The 20,438-nt window shown below is 48.2% G+C and overlaps 1 protein-coding gene across 3 annotated transcripts in view; it reads left to right on the forward strand.

Annotated features, from left to right (window-relative positions):
* Window positions 1-20,438, forward strand: part of TLN2 (talin 2) — a 456,139-nt gene that overhangs the window by 383,839 nt on the left and 51,862 nt on the right. For all 3 annotated transcript variants that reach the window (XM_068552880.1, XM_068552889.1, XM_068552896.1), the window contains 4 exons: window positions 5,344-5,490; window positions 9,513-9,614; window positions 12,048-12,167; window positions 19,443-19,589. In XM_068552880.1, coding sequence (XP_068408981.1) covers window positions 5,344-5,490; window positions 9,513-9,614; window positions 12,048-12,167; window positions 19,443-19,589 — 516 coding nt within the window. The remainder of the gene's footprint in view (window positions 1-5,343; window positions 5,491-9,512; window positions 9,615-12,047; window positions 12,168-19,442; window positions 19,590-20,438) is intronic.

Genomic DNA, 20,438 nt, shown 5'->3' on the forward strand with positions numbered 1-20,438 from the left:
GCCAAGAGCCAGGATGTGTTTTTGTAGGTTTTGATGCTCTGGTGTGGAGAAAGCGTCCTTTACGTTTTCCAAGGAGTTTCAGAGAACTGTTTTGTGATTTACTTCTGCCACCCCCAGAACTGGCTTCTGATACCTTCCTAAGGCTGCATGGGAGAGCAGATGCTTGGCAGGCCGCTCTCACTTCTCCCCACAAATGTATACTTTGTTTAATAGGAATGTACAGAGTTGCTAACATTTTTGTGCCACCAATAGTCACCTCATTCTAAGTGAGATTTACAGAAATGCACACCTTACATTTTACCTTTTTTATAAATGAGAACATATATGTGTGAGATGCTCTCTCTGGAGGGTTATGTACAGGAGATGTCACTTTTCAGGCTTCCATCAAAATAAAGCAATCTGCACGTTTAGTGTTTTACCTTCTGTGTGCCATGAAATCAGCCATTAACCTAAGTTACCAGTTCACTCCATCACATCCCTCAGAGAAAGAGCTTTGCATCCTGACACGGTTGCCTCAGGATAGCCATCCGTGATCACATATTTCACATCTCATCAGATGTTGTATTTGGAGGACTCTCCTTGATTCCTGTGGCTTTTTAATTCTGCAGGCTGAGCCAGTTCCCGTGGCTCACGTAGCCTCTTCTTGGAATTCTTCTCTTTTATTTAATCACTCAAAAGAGTTATCATTTACCATCTCTCACTGGCTTCCTTACCTTCTCATCTACCAAAGTAAAGATGAATTTCTTGGGCCTTTTGGAAGGGTCCTCTCCCCCCTGAGGTGGGTCAGGGCAGCCGCAGCCATTGCATGGGTGGACCCGGCACCTGGGCAATGGGGTTCTGACACTACCTGGCATTAGGTCAGATTCCCCAGGTAAGACCACAGGCCCCTGCTAGACTGCCCTCGATTCAGACACCAGCCATAAACTCCAGGCTTCGTAGGCCACGCTCAGTCTGACCACCTGGCTACATTACATTCAGGGGTTCTCACTGCCCCTTAGGTTCTGTAATTTGCTAGAACAACTCAGCTCAGGAAATTGCTCTACTTACGATTACACTTTTACTATAAAAGGTACAACCAGCCAAAAGAAGAGACCCAGAGGGTAAGGCCTGGGAGGGTTCCAAACTTGCAATTTCCGTGTCCTCAGGATGTGTCACCCTCCCAGCTCACTGCTGTGGATCACCCACCAGGGGTGCTCACTCCAGCTTCCTGTCCAGAGCTTTTATTGGGGTTTCATTTTGTAGGCTTGATTGACTGAGTTCAGTCATGTGACCAACGATTCCATCTCCAGCCCCCTCATCTCCCCAGAGGTCGGTGGTCAGGATGATGTTACGTTGCTCAAAGCCCCAACCCTCTAACCACACGGTTGGTCTTTCCAGCACGGCCAGCCCCCAACCTGAATCTACCTACCGGTCCCCATGAGACCTTGTTAGCATAAACTACTGTGTGGTCCGAGGGGCCCACCACGAGTAACAGACACTCGTGTGATCACTTGGGAAATGCCGAGGGGTTAAAGGCTCCCAGGAACCTGGGACAAAGATCGACCAAATGCCTTACTTTTCAACAATGGCTGAGGTTCCAGGGCCCGGGCTTATCTGGTAGCAAGCTACCAGGAGTTGGAAGACACGTACAAGCTAGGCCCTGGAGGGGCTCCAAGGAGCAAACTTGGGAACTGTGAACTGGGGACAAGTTCATGGGCAAGTGTGGAGCCTCCAATGGCTGACATTGGAGGTGTCAGGATGCCTGAGCCTCTGAGAGAGCTGGGGCCAGGCTGATGCTGAGATGCAAGTGAGGGGGCGCCCAGCCAACATTAGGAGTAGTAGCTGGTCCTGAGGCCCCTTGCTTTTGCCACATGGTACCTGGTTGCTTTACCTCATTTAAAAGTACCCTGTTCGGGGCGGACAGGCTGAAACCTCCCCCTTGTAGATGGCACATTCCCTACATTACGCTTTATTTGTTCAGTAGTCCTGGTAAATCTGACCTGATCTGGCTATAGCCTCATTTTCCTTTTGACCAGTGGCGTAGGCTCAGCAGACGGCCAGCTGCTCAACAGCAATTGTCCTCCACCAGGCCTATTAGCTCTAAGTGCTTAAGTTCCCATTTTCAAATTGCAGCTGTCAGAGGGGTCCCTGCAGGGGATATCACCCAATTCCCACCTTCCAGGGGGCTGTGAGGATTTTAAGAGATGTACACAAGAGCAGTCAGCACAGTGCCTGGCACAGAAGGGTCCCTCAGAAATGTTAGCAGCTGTCCTTGTATGGCAGCTGTTCTGTGGTTTGATGTTTATTGTTATTCCTGGTTCCCTATCTGTCACCTAGGATGAAGCATTGTCTGTAAAGTGCTCAAATGCCCAGCCCAAGATATAAGAACCTAGACGTTGACACTGGTATGAAAGTCCCACTGGGCCCTCAGGTTGGTTTTCATGCTAGCCCTTGGCATCTTGCCAGCACTCACAGGCATGCTGTCCGGTTTTCCTGGTCCAGTCAGAGGAGCTAGAGCATGTCATCCCAGCCCCAGTGAGCCCAGCCCATGGCTCAGGGGCAGGGGGAGGGCCATCTGACTCCCCCACGCCACTTCTCTGCCCTCAGCTCTGCCACCCATGCTCTCTTGAAGCCTAAAAACAGATGGCTCCGTTTATTTCTAAGTAAGTCTCTCCAGGGGAGAGGTTTGCACCAATGGCCCGTGAAGGTTATCCTTGTAAAAATATCTCCGAAAATGAAAAATGAGTCTCGCTCGGTACCTTAAACCCACCTTCCCGAGGGAAGCAGAGTTAAATTGCTTGCAGGGAGCACGCAGCCTGATTGGAGAGACGGGGCTGGTGTTGGCTGAGAGAGAACGGAAGGGGGCAGGAGCTGTGGGCCAGGCACTGTACCAGTCCCCTTGACATACGGCGTTTCACTCATCTTTGCAATGCACATTCCTTCTCGCCTCTGGACCTTGGTACGGGCTGTGCCCTCTGCCTGGAAATCTCTTCCTTTTCCCCCCACCTCACCCTGCTAGAGTCTGACTTCTTCCTCCAGGGCCTAGAAACCTCTGAGAAGTCTTCTCTGATGCCAAGGCTGGGTTAGGAGCCCTTTTTAGGTGCTGTCCCGCTTAGCTGTTGGTACAAACAAGCCCTCCTAAAACTTAGTGACTTCAAACACCACCATTTTTGTATTCTCTTGGCAGATGTGCGGATCCACTGAACCCAGTGAGGCAGTCCTCACTCAGGGTCCCTCCTGCCATTGTAGCCAGATGGCAGCTGGGGGTTGAACAACCTGAGGCTCAGGCACTCCCAGGTCTGGTGCCTGAGTGGAAATCACCCAGACTTTTGGGGTCCAGAACACCCCTTTCTACTTCTGTGTTGTCTCTCCATGCAGGCTGCCTGGCACACAGCATCAAGATAACCAGCCTTCTCGCACAGAGGCTTAGGACTTCAGCGGCGCATGTCCTAAGAGAGAGCCAGGCAGAAGCTGTATCATTTTGCATTACCTAGCCTCAGAAATCAGGCAGCATCCCTTGCCCCCCATTCTTTTCTTTGAGGCCATTGCCTTCTGATGACTCTCTGATTCCAGAGTTGCTTCTCAGGGCTGTAAGAGTCCAGAGGAAAATTGATGAGGATGCAGTCATCCATGGAGGGCTTCTGCTAGGAGGTGGTATTGAGGCTGGCCCTTGAAAAGAGGGGAGGATGGAGGAGGCAAACAGAACCAGTCTCTGCAGGCAGAGTGTGAGAGGGAAGAGCTATGAGGAGACCAGCCAGGGGGCAGCCAGAACTCTGTACCGGGGCGGGGGGCGGGGGGGGGCGGGGAGGGGGGGATTGTCTAGAGAGGAAGGCGCCTCCCCACCCCCTGGAGGGCCTAAGAAATAGAGAAGGTGGACACCGGCCTGATGATGAAGAGTGAAAGGAATCTTTGTTCCTCAAGGCTGTCACTGTTACCTTCTAAAGTAACTTCAGTAGCAATGGTCAGTAGTTAACATTCGCGTCCTGGCACAGTTGCCTCGAGAATAACCATCCGTGATTACTATATTTCACATCTCGTCAGTTGTTGGTTTGGAAGGACTCTTCTTGATTCCCATGGCTTTTTAATTCTGCAGGCTGAGCCAGTTCCTATGGCTCACGTAGCCTCTTCTTGGAATTCTTCTCTTTTCTTTAATCATTCAAAAGAGTTATCATTTACCGTCTCTCACTGGCTTCCTTACCTTCTCATCTACCAAAGTAAAGATGCAATTCCTTGGGCCTTTTAGAGGGGTCCTCTTCCTCGGAGGAGCATCAGGGCAGCCATGGCCACTGCACGGGGGCATCCGGTACCGGATGCAATGCACTTCTGACACGAAATACCCCGCATTATTTCAGATTTCCCAGGTAAGGACACGGTCCCCTACTAGACTGCTCTTATTATAAACGATAAGATGCCTACAACCATATCATCTCATCAGAATTCCACTGCATAGCATTGTTATAATTATTCCCATTTTGCTTAGGAACCCACGCCCAGGACCACTTAGCTACTTAGCAGTGGAGACAGAACTCGACCCCAGCTTTTTCTGACCCCAGGACCTTCACTCTTTCCTCCTTCATCTTTCTACCACTCAAGGTGTTTTTTAGGGAGCCTGGCACCACCATTCTTTCATCCTTTCATTCACTCACTTGCCAGGGCCTGCTCTGGGCTCCATACATGTTGTTAAAGCATCTCCGAGGACCGTCTAGGGGAACTCATGAGCACTCAGGCTTTGCCTGCAGAGTGTCTGTCCCTGGAGAACTTTCATCATTCGTCCCTCCAACCTCATGTAAATGTAATTTGTGACATAGTTCCAAAGCCCATGTAGCCTTCTGCAGATTTCTGCCTCCCGTACATATCTCTATTTCCATAATCCAGTTGTATTTATAGAAAGGGAATTATAGTATATTGGGCAACTTTGAAGAGAAGCGCATTTGTTGTGAACACGTGTTTTTCTTTATATAGTTTTTTTTTTTCTATTAAATCCATCAACTTGTATATTAGGGAATCTGTGGCATTCTCTTTCTACCACCCTGAACGTAGTAACGTAAAATTAGTCACGTCATAAAACGCTGGTTGAAATTGCAGGGTTTTTTTTTTTTTTCCTTTTGTTTGCAAAAAGAGATCTTTTTCTTTTTGTCTTTCTGATCTTTATTTATTTTGCAAACAAATGTACAAACATAATAAAGGAAAGGAAAAAATAGAGAATACATTTGTTGTGTTCCATAATGGGGATATAGTTTTTATATTCTGCTTTTTAAGGTTATCTGTAAAAGAAGTGAAGTGATTGTTAAGAGATTGAGCACCATTGTCTTCTGCTTATGGAACATCTTACAGTTATCTTCTCCTCCACGTCCCCCACCTCAGGCACAGCACACCCACGATGCCATCACGGAGGCCGCCCAGCTCATGAAGGAGGCCGTGGACGACATCATGGTGACGCTGAATGAAGCTGCCAGTGAAGTGGGGTTGGTGGGAGGCATGGTCGATGCCATCGCAGAAGCCATGAGCAAGGTGGGCCTGGGCCCCCAGATGCTCTCCTGCATTCCTTGGCCCCATTTCCTCCAAGGTTCCCCTCTAACTTGGTCCCAGGGGCTTTCCTCTAAGGAGCTGTCAGAGGAGCCCTCTAATCCAGGCTGACACCAGCAAGCCTCCTCTTTTCTTGAGGTGTCTGATTAATGTACAGATGTTTATCACATGTCCAGCATATTCTTCATTCTTTATTATTCATTCATTACTTTTGTAAGCCGGTCGCACCCTTCCTTCCACATTTACACGGGGGAAAAAAGAGATGGAGAAGGCATCCTGGGTCCCCTCACTTATAAAATGGAAGTAATTATTTACCTCCCCTGTATACCTCGTAGGGTTGTCGTGGGGAACAAACTCCAAAATGAAATAATGAAGAGATTCCCAAGTGCTGGTCTTCAGAATGGCTCCTTTGGAATCCTTGGGAGCATTTTAGAATGCACATTCCTAGGCCCTACCCCCGCCCTGATCACTTGGAATCTCTATGGCGTGAAGCCTAGTAATTTAAAAATCTCCCCATGGTCTGGTACCTAGCCCAATGCAGGGACCACTGAAATGGTTAAGTGTAAAAGCCCTCAGAGACCAGTTGTAGACAACAGCCATAGATGACAGGGGTATCATTTCTCCTCCAGTGACCCATCAATTGAGTTGGGTCAGTAGGGAAGGATGACTGGACAGTATCTCCTGCTCTTTTGAAGGATCCCCAAGGAATCCTTCACTAATCATGTCAGTTTGATGCTCATTAGAATTAACAACTACTCGTCAACGTCTAATTGCCATCCTCTGATAGCATAGCTAAGAACTGTAGACTTCGTCTGTGTTTGGAAATGTCCATTGTCAGATTGTGAATACACTAATGTGGTTTTTCAGGATAATAAGTGCTCTTTAATTGCTAATTTAGAGAAGATTGGTTGGTTCGTAGCTCCACGAAGAGGTGATAGCCGGAAGCTATAATTAGGATAATTCCCATTAAACATTATGCAAACATTATCAGACTGATAATGAATGTCCCAAGCTAGGCTGGGATGCCGGGGATCCCTTAGAGACCCCAGGCTTGCCTTGTCAAAGCACTCCAGTAATTTCTGCTGTGGGCTTCTCATGCTTCAAATCTGGACAGTTTGGCAGAACACAAGTAAATTGCCCTCTTCCTCAAGGCCCTTGGATAAGTCTCAGTGGGTTTGTTTGGTTTTCAGGACATCGGAACAGCAGAGTTTGAAATTAAGCCATGTATCTATCAAGGATATTAAATAATGGAGCTCAAGCTTTTTCAGTACAAATGAGAAATTCAAATGATAATCTCTTTCTTCTTAGGAGGTATTTTTCACGATCACTCTAATGATAGGGAAGAGTTCCATAAATCCCTGGAAGATGGAAGTCTTTTTTTGATAGCCTTTTAGCCTTGCATATTGCGATGAACCTTTAATAAGGAAAGTGGCTCTGGTACTGTCTGATTTCAGGGGTGAACATCTGCTCTCTCAGCCCAAGACATGCCTGATTCTTTTGGAGGGGCTGGGAAATAGGTCTGGTGTTACCTGATAGCAATAATTAGGAACCGCTAACAACATGAGCCCCAGAGGCCGGGAGCAAAGGAGTTTTTTCCCTCAATTCTGCAAAGTAGATAATTGGGGTTTCATTGATACCCCTAAACTCCTATCTACCCTGACCTGACACCCTGGGTACTGCACAATGCCTCTTCCCCATTGTCTCCTTGCTAAGCCCACCCCGGCCTGCGCATCACTGGAGACTGTATTAAGTGATACCTCAGGTCCTTCGAGCCCTTAAGCAGCAACGCATTGTAAATATGTCATTTTCTATCTGAGTTTTGGGTATTTGGTTAAAATACTGATATACTCTTAGAATCATTGTCTAAAGTTCCAAAAGGCAGTGACTGGCAGAAAAACTTCAAGCGTACCCAAAGCTGATTCTAAGTTCGGTGCAGTTCTTGCCACTTTTGGAGCTTCTGCTCTGGAGTGTCTCCTTGAAATTCTCTCTCTGTATCTAAGCACCAGAAGGTTTGGGAATTCGTAGGTTACCATGAACTAATCAGCTTTCTGGATAACCTTGGGCAAATCACTCAAGTTTTCTAAATCTTGTTTTCCCCATTCATTGAGGTTAGTCTCAATCTTCGGGATTTTATGACTAAGTCCCTTTTCTTTGTTTGCTTTTGCGTGTGTGTGTGTTGGGGGGGGGGGGGGTGGGGGTGTTTTCTTTTTGGCCAAGGAAGGTAATTAAAGAAAGAAAGCAAAAACCCTGATATCTACATCGGTAGTATTTCATAAAATAAAGGACATGTTAACACCAAAAAAAAAAGTAGGAAGGCTATAATCTCAGAATAAAGGAAAGTTCTTTCAACTAAGTAAATTTGAAATCCTAAAAAAAAAAGTCACTACTTTGTTCTTACTTCTCTCATTGTCTTCACACTGGAAGGTTCATCATGGTGACCAGTGGCCACTGTGTTCTAAGCTGCCCTCTAGTCCAACATCCTGGCATGTTTGCAGTTACACCACATCTCATATGAAGGCTCCCAGCACATGGCCCGACCCTTACAAGATGTCCAGTTAATTTGTACTGAGTGTATGAGTCCACAGCTCAGTCTTCATTTGACCAGCGGGCCCCCAAAGTGTGATGGAGATACTTGGCAGTGTCTAACTCCCTGACAAAGAAACATAAAAAAATCTACCCTGGAGGCCGTATTGTTGGTTTGGTAGAGATTACATCCTGGCCTGTACAACCACGTTACATACTAGGCTACAGTGATACATTCATTCAACTCGCATCGTAGCTTGGATCTACTCACGACAGGTAGCTCTCATTGACCACTCCACCGAATCTTTTCCTAATTGCCCTCTGGTCCCTAATGTCTTCCCAGACTACAGACTATCTGGCAGAGAGCTGCCAGGGAGATCTTCTCAGATAGAGCATTGCCTACTGCAGATCCCACCATTTTCTTCATGATTGCAAGGTTCCTCATCAGACAGATCCAGCCTGATTCCCACCCCTTCAACAGCCCCCTCGTGTTCACTGCACTCACTCTTCCTGTAGTCATTTCTGTTCACCTTGTCTCCTCACCTGGAATATCGTTCAGCAACCAGTGGTGACAGTCACAGCGATGGTGGTGGTGAGGATGGGTGGCCTTTTTCTTCATCATAATCGTCATTGACATTATCATCTTTATCACCATCATGATCTTCATTATCATGGTCATCCTCTCCTCTCCCTTCATGTAGATGAGGTATCGTCTCAGTTGATCTTTACTACAACCTTCTGATGCTTGGACGTTTCCAGTGAAGGTCCTGAGAACCAGTTTGAGCCTCAAGCTGGGTATTTACTCACAAGTCCTGGAACCAGGTCTCAAGTTCAAGTCTTCTGAGCCAATAAATCCCCAGCCCTTCAAGGGACTGTCCCACTTCTCCACCTATTCCGCTCCACACTGATCTCACCCTTCTCTCAATTCCTGTGGTACTAGAGTCAGATGAACAAGTCATTCCTGATGTTTCCAATTCCATCTCTTCCCCAGCTTAGGTCAGAAGTGAGTGTTCCAGGGTAGAGACATCATCCATGGGCTATACCATTCTTAGGGAAGCCCTTCATGATGGAGGTTCTGCGTCCTCCCCCAGCTCTTTGTCTGCCATTCTGACTTCCCTGCACGTTCTGGCTCACACCCATCTCCATGTGCTTGAGCGCTATTCCCTCTCCTTGGGACCCCTTCCCCACCTTTTGTGTGTGGCACACTCCTTACGTGGTAAGACTTGGCTGAAACATCATTCCTCTGGAGAGCCCTGCCACTCCCCTCAGACACACTGGGGGTCCTCTCCTTGCCTGTGTGCCCCCAGTACCTTATGTGCGCCTCTGATGAGGTCCTTATCACAGAAGTTGGGGGGTTCTGTTGACTCTGGACCCAAGAAACTCTGAAGGCCTCTCCATTTTCCCAAGTTCCTGATTCTAAAACGTAAAGCCCACACTTGAACAGGCCTCTGATGACCTTTGGGTTCTTTTCCTCTCCCCTGTAGCTGGATGAAGGCACTCCTCCCGAACCAAAGGGGACGTTTGTCGACTATCAGACGACAGTGGTTAAATACTCCAAAGCCATTGCGGTAACAGCTCAGGAAATGGTAAGAAGAAAATGGGCTTACCCTGCACCCCACTGTTGGTTGCCCTTTTACCCACCACACTACTGAGTCTTCAAATCTGGGGTCTGTGCTGGAGAGAGATTAGTCCTCTGTGTTTCTAGTTCCTCCTGGGCCTCAGCTTTGTCCTGATCTGTGGTCTTTCTGGCTGCCTGTGGTCTAGAAGCCCCAGGCCGCTGGACTTCTCATCTCACGAAAAAGCTCCAAAAGGGAATTAAAAATGACTGAGAGTTGGGCATGAGGACGGGGGAGCAAAGGAAAGAGAGAAAATTAGAATCAAGGAGGAAATGAGAAGGAAATTGCGAGTTATAGAGAAAGGAAAAAAATCCTCTTTATCTCACAGAGGACTTGAAATGTTTTTATGGATTAAAGTTACAGTACAAGAGAAGACATTTGGGGACAGAACCAAGACTGTCTAATGGAATCAAGTTATAATACTTGGACAGTGCTGAACAGTACGATATTGCCAGTCTTTCAGGCAAAATGAAACAGTGGTTATATAAAAAAATGTTTCTCCTGACAACAGAAGGCATGTAACTTTTGGAGGTGACTTTTTTTTTTTTTTGCTAAAATGTAATGCAATCAGAATTGTATTATATGGATGTTTAGATATAAATGGCATTGAGAGACAGTGAGTGCTATCTTGATAGGTTAAAAAGTTGTACAAAAAAAGAAAAATGTTGTCCTCAAAGAATTAATATAAGTACCTAGTAAGAAAGTTCTTAACTTCTGAAAGCTCATATGTCACAGGATAAAACTGAAAGATGCCTCTTTGATGCTACCACCTAAGCCTGAGTTGGAGGGACCAGACTGTGCCACTATGTGGTTCCTGCCCCATCAGGCCAGGCACCTCTCTGGATGGTTTTGTCATGTAGTCATGTGTCCACTAGAGGCTGAGCTTGGACCACAAAGGCTTCCCTGGCGGCTGCGGCTGCTCATTCTTAGAAACTCTGCGGTTGTGCCAGACTCACTGTTGTTGAGAAGGACTTGGGCTGGGGAGGGAGGAAGGAACAGTGCCCATCTCAGCGACTGGGAGAAGGCTGGAGCCGGCCTCGGGCTGGCCCTGCTCAGGAGAGCTCAGGGGCGTCCCAGCTAGCCCGGCAGCCCGACGGTACTGATTTCTCCAAGCAGGGAGCACAGTGCAGCAGGGTTGAAAATGTCTCCAGTGGCCTCAGGGGGTTCTGGAATATCTCCTGGGCCAGGTTCTCAGCCGGCCTGTCTTGACCCTAGGTGTCCATGCACTTGAGGAGCCCAGCCTGGGGCTGTGTTGCCGCCCCTGGGCTGGCTGGCAAGGGCCCTGAGGGGGTGAGTGTTCCCCCCACCACAGTGGGCGGCCCCCAGGGTTGTTGTGCTCCTCGTGGCACGGCCGCGTGGAGCAGCTGTTAGCATAGCCTCGCGCTCTCGTGGTGCGGCATGCATTCCTTGGGAACCCACACCTCGGCCCGAAAGCCTGTGACATTTCCTGGTAAACATGCCTTGAACGGGCCCACATTCCCGCCCTCAATGGATGTGGAGTCATTTAACAGGTTTTTTTTTTTTTTTTTTTAAGTCCTTTGAAATCAAGGACTTCAGATGCCACAAAGAGAGAGGGAAGTATCGTCATCCAGAGCGAGAGAACAGGCAGGGCAGAGGGAAGCCTTGGACCCAAGAGGGACATGGATACATTTCTGGGTGGTGGGTTACAACTGCCCTTGTGAGTTCTAAGAGGCATTTTTGTCAGAGGAGGAAAAACTAGACATGAGGATATTAGCTAGGTAGGGTAAGTGGAGGTAAGGTTTTCTATCACACAGGAGGAAAATACAGAATATCTTGAGAGTAAAAAGGCAGAACTTGACCATTTAGGCTACAGTATTCACTGAATCTGTGGCTGAAACATTGTCATTCTTTGGCACAATGTTTTTACACAGCTGAATTCTGTGAGTTTCTTCCACCAAAACGTTAGGCTTACCCATCACTTCAGTCACGATTTCCTCATGATCCTGTCCTTGTGCCCTCTCTCGGCGGTGTGGGACCTGCTCCTGAGTCCCCAGAGACCCGATCAGCCCGGGAGCAACGTGTGACCGGGTCTGGGGCCCCTTGTGGTTTCTCTGGGGAGCTCCCCTGGTAACACCACAGGGCAGGGCTGGTGAAGGCTGCTGCTCTCACCTCCCAGAGAGTGGACCCCGAGGCCCGGCCTCCACGCTGCACCGCCTGAACCTGAGCATGTTGCCTTGACCTGGCCGGGAGCCGCTGGCCTGTCATGCGGGCTGCAGCATGGGCTTCGCTTGAACTGCCCTCTCCAACGTCCAGCCCCACACGCAAGCCACAAGCTTAAAAGTGAATGAGACCCTTTGGCTCCCAGTGGTATTAACACATGGTTCTCATGCTTTTCTCTGTGTGTCCCTGTGTGTCTGTGTCTTGCTTGTTTTCTTTTTCCAGATGACTAAGTCGGTTACTAACCCGGAGGAGTTGGGAGGACTGGCTTCACAAATGACCAGTGACTATGGGCACCTGGCTCTCCAGGGCCAGATGGCAGCAGCCACGGCGGAACCAGAGGAGGTCTGCCACCTTAAGTCCCTGTTTTAAGAAGCAAACCCACACTGGTGCCTGCTCCCGGGGGGACTCTTCTCTGTAGCTTAGCTCCACTCCTGAAGACCCCAGCCCAATAGCCAGAGGCAGGCGTAGTTCCCTCTCCTCTTGCTGCCAACCCCCCAGGTTCACACCCAGCAGCCCCATCCCGTGCTCCAGGCTCTCTGTCCTTCCTGAGGCCGCCTGGCACAGATCTGGGGCCATCTGGGGAGGTGGGCTTTCAGGACTCTGTTGACAGTGTTCTGCCGGGTCTCCCGTCCCCCGGCCCCATCGCCTGATGCCAAGGGTGGAACATACACTGCCATCCTCCTCTTACTTCCTACTCCTGCTTCTCAATCCCCCTCGATTATTTGTATGTTTTCCAAAGGCTGACAGAAGTATTAGAAGAGCCAAGTATGGGATTCAGCTGCCCCTCCCTTGAGAAAGGGCTGTGTAGCCAGCCTGCTTTCATGAAACAAAGTCTTGCCCAAATATTGTTGGCAGCCCCTTAAGAACGGGCCCAGATCCCTGTCCCCATAGCCCCATACCCATACCCCCTGTGGACTCCTTGTCCTTACCTACCTGCCTTCCCTAAACTCACTTTCCTTAATGGCCAACACAGACTCACCTCAGAATGCCTGCCCCCGTAGGAGTCTTAAAACGGCAAAAGTTTGACTCCAGAGGCCACTTACTAAGAGGTCCCATATCTAATACCTCTGAGAAATCGAGTGGTCCATTGGCAAGCATGCAGGGTGGGTAGAGCTCTGGGGTGCCTGACTACACCTGTATCAGTGTTAACACATGGAAGGGGCCCGGGCCCGAGCTACTGCATGGCTCCCTAGAGAAAGAAAGCCCAGCCTGCAGTAAAGAATAATGGAGTGAATTGCAGGGACCCTGGGAAAACAAGGTAACTACATCCGTGAAGTTCGGCAAGGTGTTTATGGAGGGCGAACCCTGTTCATGACATGTCGAAACGAACCAGGCTGTCAAGGCAGAAGGTTGGAGCTGGTCTTCCCTTCTCCTTGCGGTGATAGACGGTGTCCCCAAGTTACTCAGTGCTGTTTCTCCTGGGGGTCAGGTCTAAGCATGTCTTCACCAAGACTCCCAGCAGCACTACAGAAATGAAGACCCAGACCAAAATCACCTTCTAACGTATGTCATAACAATGCATGTAAATGGGAGTACCATATGTATGTACTGGCATACATATATATCCAGCATGGGATGACTTCAGTTTCTAACAGTGCCTGCATTTTGAGATTTTAGGATGATTGGGTATTTAGACTGCAGCATGAATAATTCTATTTGCCATGAGTCTGTCAAGTCATTACCAGGAAAGAAAAATTATCAGAGACCCGCATAAGATTCTGTGGATTTCTTTACACAGGCCCATCATTTTTTTTTTTTTTTTAAAGACTCCCTCTTTTAGTAAGATCATCTGGACTCATAATTCGTTTGGTTAACATGTAATTTTGAATTTCAGAAACAAGCATAAGGGAACTTCTGTTACAGTAAGGGAAAGTTTGGTTGGACAAAAGGAAGAAGTGTTTGGCTTTTCGAGAGGATTGAAAACTAAAAGAGACTGTGATTGTGGGGGAGGTTTGGATCTCTGTCTCCAGAAATCTTTAAAGATGGAATTTACATGTGTCTTCCTTGGTTAGTTTCACCGCTGGCCTGCCTGCCTGCCTTACTGAGTGAAGACCTAGTGATTTGTGGAGCCATTTCCACATCTGAGTCCTTATGAGCTACCCCACCCCCTGGGTGAAACAAGCAATTTTCTAATTGCAACCCAGACCACTGAAGCAAAATACAAAAGAAAGCCAAAGCAGCCAGGAAAGAAAATGCATTGCTAAAAGCACAATAGCAAGTTACTTTAGGTACTGGCCCTGCCCTTGTAGCAGCTGTGTGTCCATTAAGGTTTCCCCTTTTCACGGTTACATCTTGAGATGTGTTTTACATTCCAGACACACAAGCAGTGTGACCTGGAGTGAAAAGGAGCAGAAAGAATATAAAATTACCAGTGGCTTGCAAAGGAAAATTCTTTGTGTGCATTTGCCAGACAGATATTTGGGGGAAAACTGAGAAGGTTAGGAGATCCCTGAAGCAATGTAGTTTTTTTATTCCAAGCCTGTGGAATTATTTGTATACCCAAGAGGGCCCTACATCACAGCATGTGAAAATATTTATATCCAGGGCAAGTAAAAAGCCGCCCCCTTCACTGCGGTCCTGCAGTCCGCTGTGCCAAGTCAGCATTTTGGTCTTTTCCAGAATGTGACAATGACAGGAAAAGTCCTAGCTCTGCCCTCTGCACATTGAGCTGGAGCTTTATCTGCTCGTTTTTCCATGGAAAATTCAAACTTTTGCTAATGTCCCTGTGATAACTTCTTTCCCCAGAAAAGTTAAAACCCTCCAATGGCTTTGCAATTTATGACGAGTTTCCTCTTAAAAAGAAGAAGAAGGGAAAAAATGTAGATACCGTGAGCCACAGGCTTCTAAATGTAAATGCCGGGGAAAAGGTTTAGTGACGACGGTGCCGTCTCTGAGGGCACGTTGCCATAACCACTTATAATACTGCGTCTTAAAAGCTGGCAGGAACATTTGTCAGGAGCCTGTGGTGAGAAGCACAGGCCTCTCCCCCCAGATGAGATGGCTGTCTGCTCTAGACTTATCTAAAACTTTCCACTCCAAGGCACACTTTCTGTAGGTGGAAGAGTGATGCCCTGCTTCTGCTCTACACACTGGTTTTTCCTGCCATATTTTCTAAGGAGAAACTGTGGTTTGTCAGATAACATCCATTCTTGCCTTTCCAACTTCCACAAGCTCTCCCAGGCAAATTATACTTGACCTGGTTTCAGATGTAATTGATCTTAAAGCCTGAGAATAATCTGTACGTTTTGTTTAGTTTTAGGCAGTACAGATGATGGATCAGTTTTTCTTAGACCCCCTCCAATTGAAATGAGAGCCAGAACTTCATGAAGGCCAGGCTTCTAATTTCCCTCAAGGCACAAAACCAGGAGACAATCTTCTCCATTTTACTTTTATTTGGGCAGGAAGGGGGAATTGAGGGTTTTTCTTGAGGTTCAAGTATTGCTTTACTCAAGTTGCCAATTTCAAACTCCCAAGTTTTATGTCTTGGAGCAACATTCCTTTATAATAAATACTGGTGGGAAGTTGGATCATTCAGGGGGTGGGGGGTTGGGGGCTGGTCATGTTTGCTGAGAAGTTTAGTGTTGCTTTGAGAAGCTTAGCATTTTTAAAGCCCTTATCTGAAACAGCCTTAAAAATACATTCCCTTCTAGGATGTTCCTCCAGCAGTACAAGATGTTCTATGAAATTGCAGTAACGTAGAGTATGTTGATTCTGGGGTCCTTCACTTAAGTGCCCTAGCTAACCCGTGTGCCCGTGGAGAATGGTAGGAATACACGAGCCGTTCATCCAGTCGATACGGCGCAGATACTACGCTGGGCGCTGGCCCATATGCCCCACAACTGCAAGTGTGTGAGGCGAGAATCATCCATCCTTCCCCATTTCACAGATAAGCAAACCAAGGAGACTCAGGGAGCTCTGTGAAATTGCCCAGGACCACACAGCTGCAACAGTTAGTGTTGAAGCCCCCTTTTAAATAACTTTTTGGAATAAGTGAACGTTTCAAGTAAATAAAAAGGTAACAGGTCGATATGTAGAAAAGTCAGGATTCGAACCCAGGTTTGTCGGGCATCACAATGCTTGCTGTTTGCCCTGCACCAAGCTGCTGCTTTTCACAATAGTGAGCATTCATGTGTCACTTTCTACTTGCTGAGACTCTGCACGTGTACCTTCCATTTGGTCATCCGCAGCCCTGGGAAGTGGGCAGGGCAGGTTCTGTGTCGCAGGTGAGGAAACCAAGTCCCCATGAGGCTAGTGTGCTCACCCAGAGTCTGGTGGCCAGGAGAGGGCAGAGCTAGAAGCAAGGCCTGTGGTCCTTTCTGCTGCCCAGGTGGGTGATGGGTTGAGAGCAGCGGTGGGGCTGGCATCCTGCGATCCCTTCCTGTTACATTCAGCCCTCTGAGCCTGTGAAAATAAGCGAGTGAAGCCTATTTCAAAACTAGTCCTTCACAATACCGTATCTCTCCTGCATGCGTCCATATAGGGTCATGCAGCCACATCTGTCAGAGGTCTGTGTAGCCAAGCCTCAGGGGTTTCTCCCGGCATGTAAAAGGTAATTGTGTGACCTGGCACAGACTGAGACTCCAGGACCAAGCCCTGGGTTGACTAAGAACTCCAAAGCTTTTGCAACGGTTGCATTTGTTTGCTTTCATCCCTTTGCTTTCTGGTGCTGGTCTTCCTCGGGCTTCCTAACTGGAATTTCATCCCTGATGACCACCGTGCCAGCTCCACGGCTGCATTTACAGGATCCCTTGCTACATGCATGATGTCATCTCCAAGAAGGAGGCTGAGGGTCAGGATGTTGGGCTGTGTTTTTATAGCATAGCCTTTTGAGGGGGCTGAGGGAGAATGAGAGTGTGGTGGGGTTGTCTTCCCACTGTTTATCACATCTGTCCATAGGTTTCAGGTTTGCGACAGCTCAGGAGCGGGTGCCTTCTCCCTCCCACCCCCGGGGTGATTGGGGAGCGATTTAGGTGGCCTGTGGTTGTCCTAGTGCCCTGTTCTGCAAAGAGAAAGCTCAGGCTCGGCTCCGTGCAGGGAGCAGGAGGGGTGCACGGAGAAGGCTCTTCCAGAACCTGGCACAGGTTCGTTCTTTTCTGGCACGGTGGTTTCATACCCCCGACCCAGCGAGGTGCTCTGGAAGTTCTGCGTCTGTTCGACTCAAGTTTCCCTTTTTAAACATAATGTAATTATTCATATAAAAACTGTTAGGAAAAGCAGCATGGGCTCTTGAACGTATTCTAGGCCAAAGTGGTAACCCACTGGGGGCCACCCGTACCTTACCCTGGGCCGGTGGATGGCTCTGTGCAGGCCTCAGGCTGGTGGAGCGTCTGCCCTGCCTCCTGTGGTCACGGAACCGTGAGAACACTCTTCCCTTTTGCTTTATGCAGGGAACACGATTCTCCACCCTGTGCTGCCAAGGCAAAATGCAGAAATGAGCTGGTGGCCGAGGCTGTAACTGGCCTTCATAACCCTGTCTTTGGATCACCGAGCCTCATTGTTGACTTTTGGGGTCAAGGATATACATTTTAACTCATAAAGGAAGAGTATAGTAATAACAAATTACTTCCATTTTATATGTTGAGGTTCCATGAGCGATTTTATTGGGGGGTGGGAAAGGGTTCTGCTGCTAAGTGGAAAAAAATCAAATCAGAAAAACACTGATCTGACTGGGATTGACATATATACACTAGTATGTATCAAATAGATAACTAATAAGAACCTGCTGTGTAAAAAAATAAATAAAATTCAAAAAGAAAAGAAAAACACTGATCTAATGGATAGAGCACCATGCTTGGGATGAAAGATTTGAATTCTCCTCTGGCTTTGCCAGGGACTGGCTGTGTGATCTTGGGCTAATCACATCACTTCTCTGGGCCTCAGTCTCTTCAACTGTAAAATGGGGAGGCTGAACTCATAAGGTCTCTTTTATTTGAAAGTCTGTGAATGTTTCTTCCTCCATTTCCCCCTTACTTGACTTCCCCATTGGCATCTTATCCTTTAGAGACCTGTGCTCATCCTTGACAGCAGAGCTCTTGCCTTTGGGTTAGCTCTGACCCTTGAGTACTTAGGGTTACACTGTATGGGTCTGAAAAGCCTTGAGAGCCTGGTTGAGTTTAAAACTTCACTGGGGCATCCCCCTGCTTCAGCTTGACCTTGTGTTTAAATCAGTAAACATGCCCAGCAAAGAGATATACTTAAATGGCCTTGCCACTGCGTGGGCTGAATTCAAGCCTCTCTAGTTCTCAGTGGCGGTCTTGATGCTGCGCTAGTCCAGATCTGTTTTCAGCGCTGTTGGGTCGCATGATCCTGGCATGAAGCCCGTGTCGTATTCCATGTGGAGATGGTCAGCAAGAAGCCCTGCCTGATTGCAAAGCTTTTGTAGTACCTGCTCATGTATGAATAGAAGACACCCCAAAGAGCAGAAGCTCAGCTTCCTGGGTCAGGAGAATGTTTTACCAAATGGACTTAAACATCCTTCGGGCCTTAAAGGGTTAAGGGAATAACCTTTTTCCCTGAAAGCAGTGTGTGTTTCGATAATAGAGTGAGCATTTGCAGCCCTCTTACTCCTGGAATCGCCTTCCCTTAAACTCTGACTCTTGGGATGAGGTTAGAATATAGCGTCCAGGTGGCCCAAATTCCCAGGTGTGTGTGAATTCCCAGGTTTTATTCACAAAACCTGGGCTCTTTTAGTAAGTCTTCTTGAGAAACGCTGGAAGGATCAGCACACAGCCTCTAGCTACTGTGGATTCTTGAAAATAACACTTAGCTTAGAGGTGTTTTGTTCCGTGTTTAGTTGCTTACCTGGGCTGTATTGATCAGACAAACATGAAAACTGATGTGAAACAAAGCCAGAAGAATGCAAGCTTTGGGCAGTGGAGGTGGAATTGACTACACCACAGAGACAGCTGGCACCTTATCCATAGTGGAACTTATTTGGCTTCTTTCAGGCAAAGTACCTTTTATAATCACACAACCCAGGGGTCATTAAAAGAATGCACGCCTGCTAAGCCGGCAGCTCTAAACATGTAATTTTTTAAGGAAACCTCAACCTGGCTTGCTAGAAAGGGAACCTGGGCCCAGCATGGTTACTCTCGCTCTATGGGACAGCTGAGGAAGGGGGCGTTCTGGTTGGTAAACCTGGCAATTTTGCAAGAATCTGAACACTTTAAAATTTGCTTTATACTAAAGCTATATATTCTGAACTTCTAATTACCCTCTAGGGCTTTTGTGAGAAATCAATGAAATTAAATACATTACCTGCCTCAAAGAGGCCCTGACACACGGTAGGGGCTCAATAAACACTGGTTGAATGAATAATCCCACAGAATTCATCTAACATTCTTACCTAGTGGCTCAGGATATAGGTAAAGAAATGCACCAGAAAAGGTAACAAATATTATTAAGCTTGCTTACTAGGGGCTGCGGGTATTTTACAGTCTCTAAAACAGGAAGCAAAATCAACCAAATTCCATAGTTCACCAAACACAGACTCCTAATAGCAGTGGAATTTTCCCAGCCAGGCTCCCCTAGGATGTAAGAGAAATTTTCCACGTAGGGAAGACCTCGATGGCAGGGCCATCATGCTTCCCCCTCCCCACCCCGGACTTGCCTCCACAGATTGGCTTCCAGATTCGCACTCGGGTGCAGGACCTGGGCCACGGCTGCATCTTCCTGGTGCAGAAGGCGGGGGCCCTCCAGGTGTGCCCCACGGACAGCTACACCAAAAGGGAGCTGATCGAGTGTGCCCGCGCGGTCACGGAGAAGGTAAGGAGCAGCCCTCAGGGCAGGCGGGACCCGCCGAGACCAGGGACAGACCAGGAAACTAAGCCAAAAACCAGCCAGCTGGGTTAGGTCTGATCGTCTTCCCTCCCACCCAGGGTCTCCCCAGGGCCAGGGCACATCAGGCAGCTGGGGGTGATCTGTGGTCCTGAGAAACTGAGAGCGTGAGAAGGACAGTCCCACAGAGGTCAGGGTCCTGGCGGTCAACTTGGAAGTCTCTCCTGTGGACAGACTGGCCAGGTGGTGTCCCAAGTCACAGTCAGTGCCAGGAGCCGCTCCCTGCAGCCCGTTTGCACACTTTTGCCGCCAGGCTCCCTTCTCAGAGAGGCTCCCAGGTGCTGGGGGTGAGCAAGAAGGACCCACAGCTCCTCTTTTGTGACCTCTTTATTTCCAGATGAGACAGTGCAGTGAGGAGGGTTGGCACCCGCGAAGTCACATGGCACCGTGACGGGAGAGCAGGAGCTGGCAGGAAGTTTTCTGACTGTCGGCAGCTGTTTGTAGAGAGAATCACATAGCGTAGTGCATGGGACTCTAGGGTCTCAGCTAAGCTACTTCACCCTGCCAAGCCTCAACTTCCCCATCAGTAAAGGGAGGATGAAGAAAGAGAATACCTGGCCTACGGGGTGTGTAGATTACATGCAGCGATACGGGTCAAAGAGCCTGGCACAGTGCCAGGCACACTGTTCAACGCTTAGTAAATTCTAGGCGCTGTTCCCTGTCTCTCTGTCCTCCAACACTCCCTTCTCCCTGGAAGTTTTCCATGGTTCACAGCGCCCCGTTCTGAACATCCCTTCGTTCCCAGTAGTTCCTTGACTCTCCCACAGTTTGCTGATG

The sequence above is a fragment of the Eschrichtius robustus genome, chromosome 1, assembly GCF_028021215.1.
Source record: "Eschrichtius robustus isolate mEscRob2 chromosome 1, mEscRob2.pri, whole genome shotgun sequence".
Taxonomy (NCBI): Eukaryota; Metazoa; Chordata; class Mammalia; order Artiodactyla; family Eschrichtiidae; genus Eschrichtius; species Eschrichtius robustus.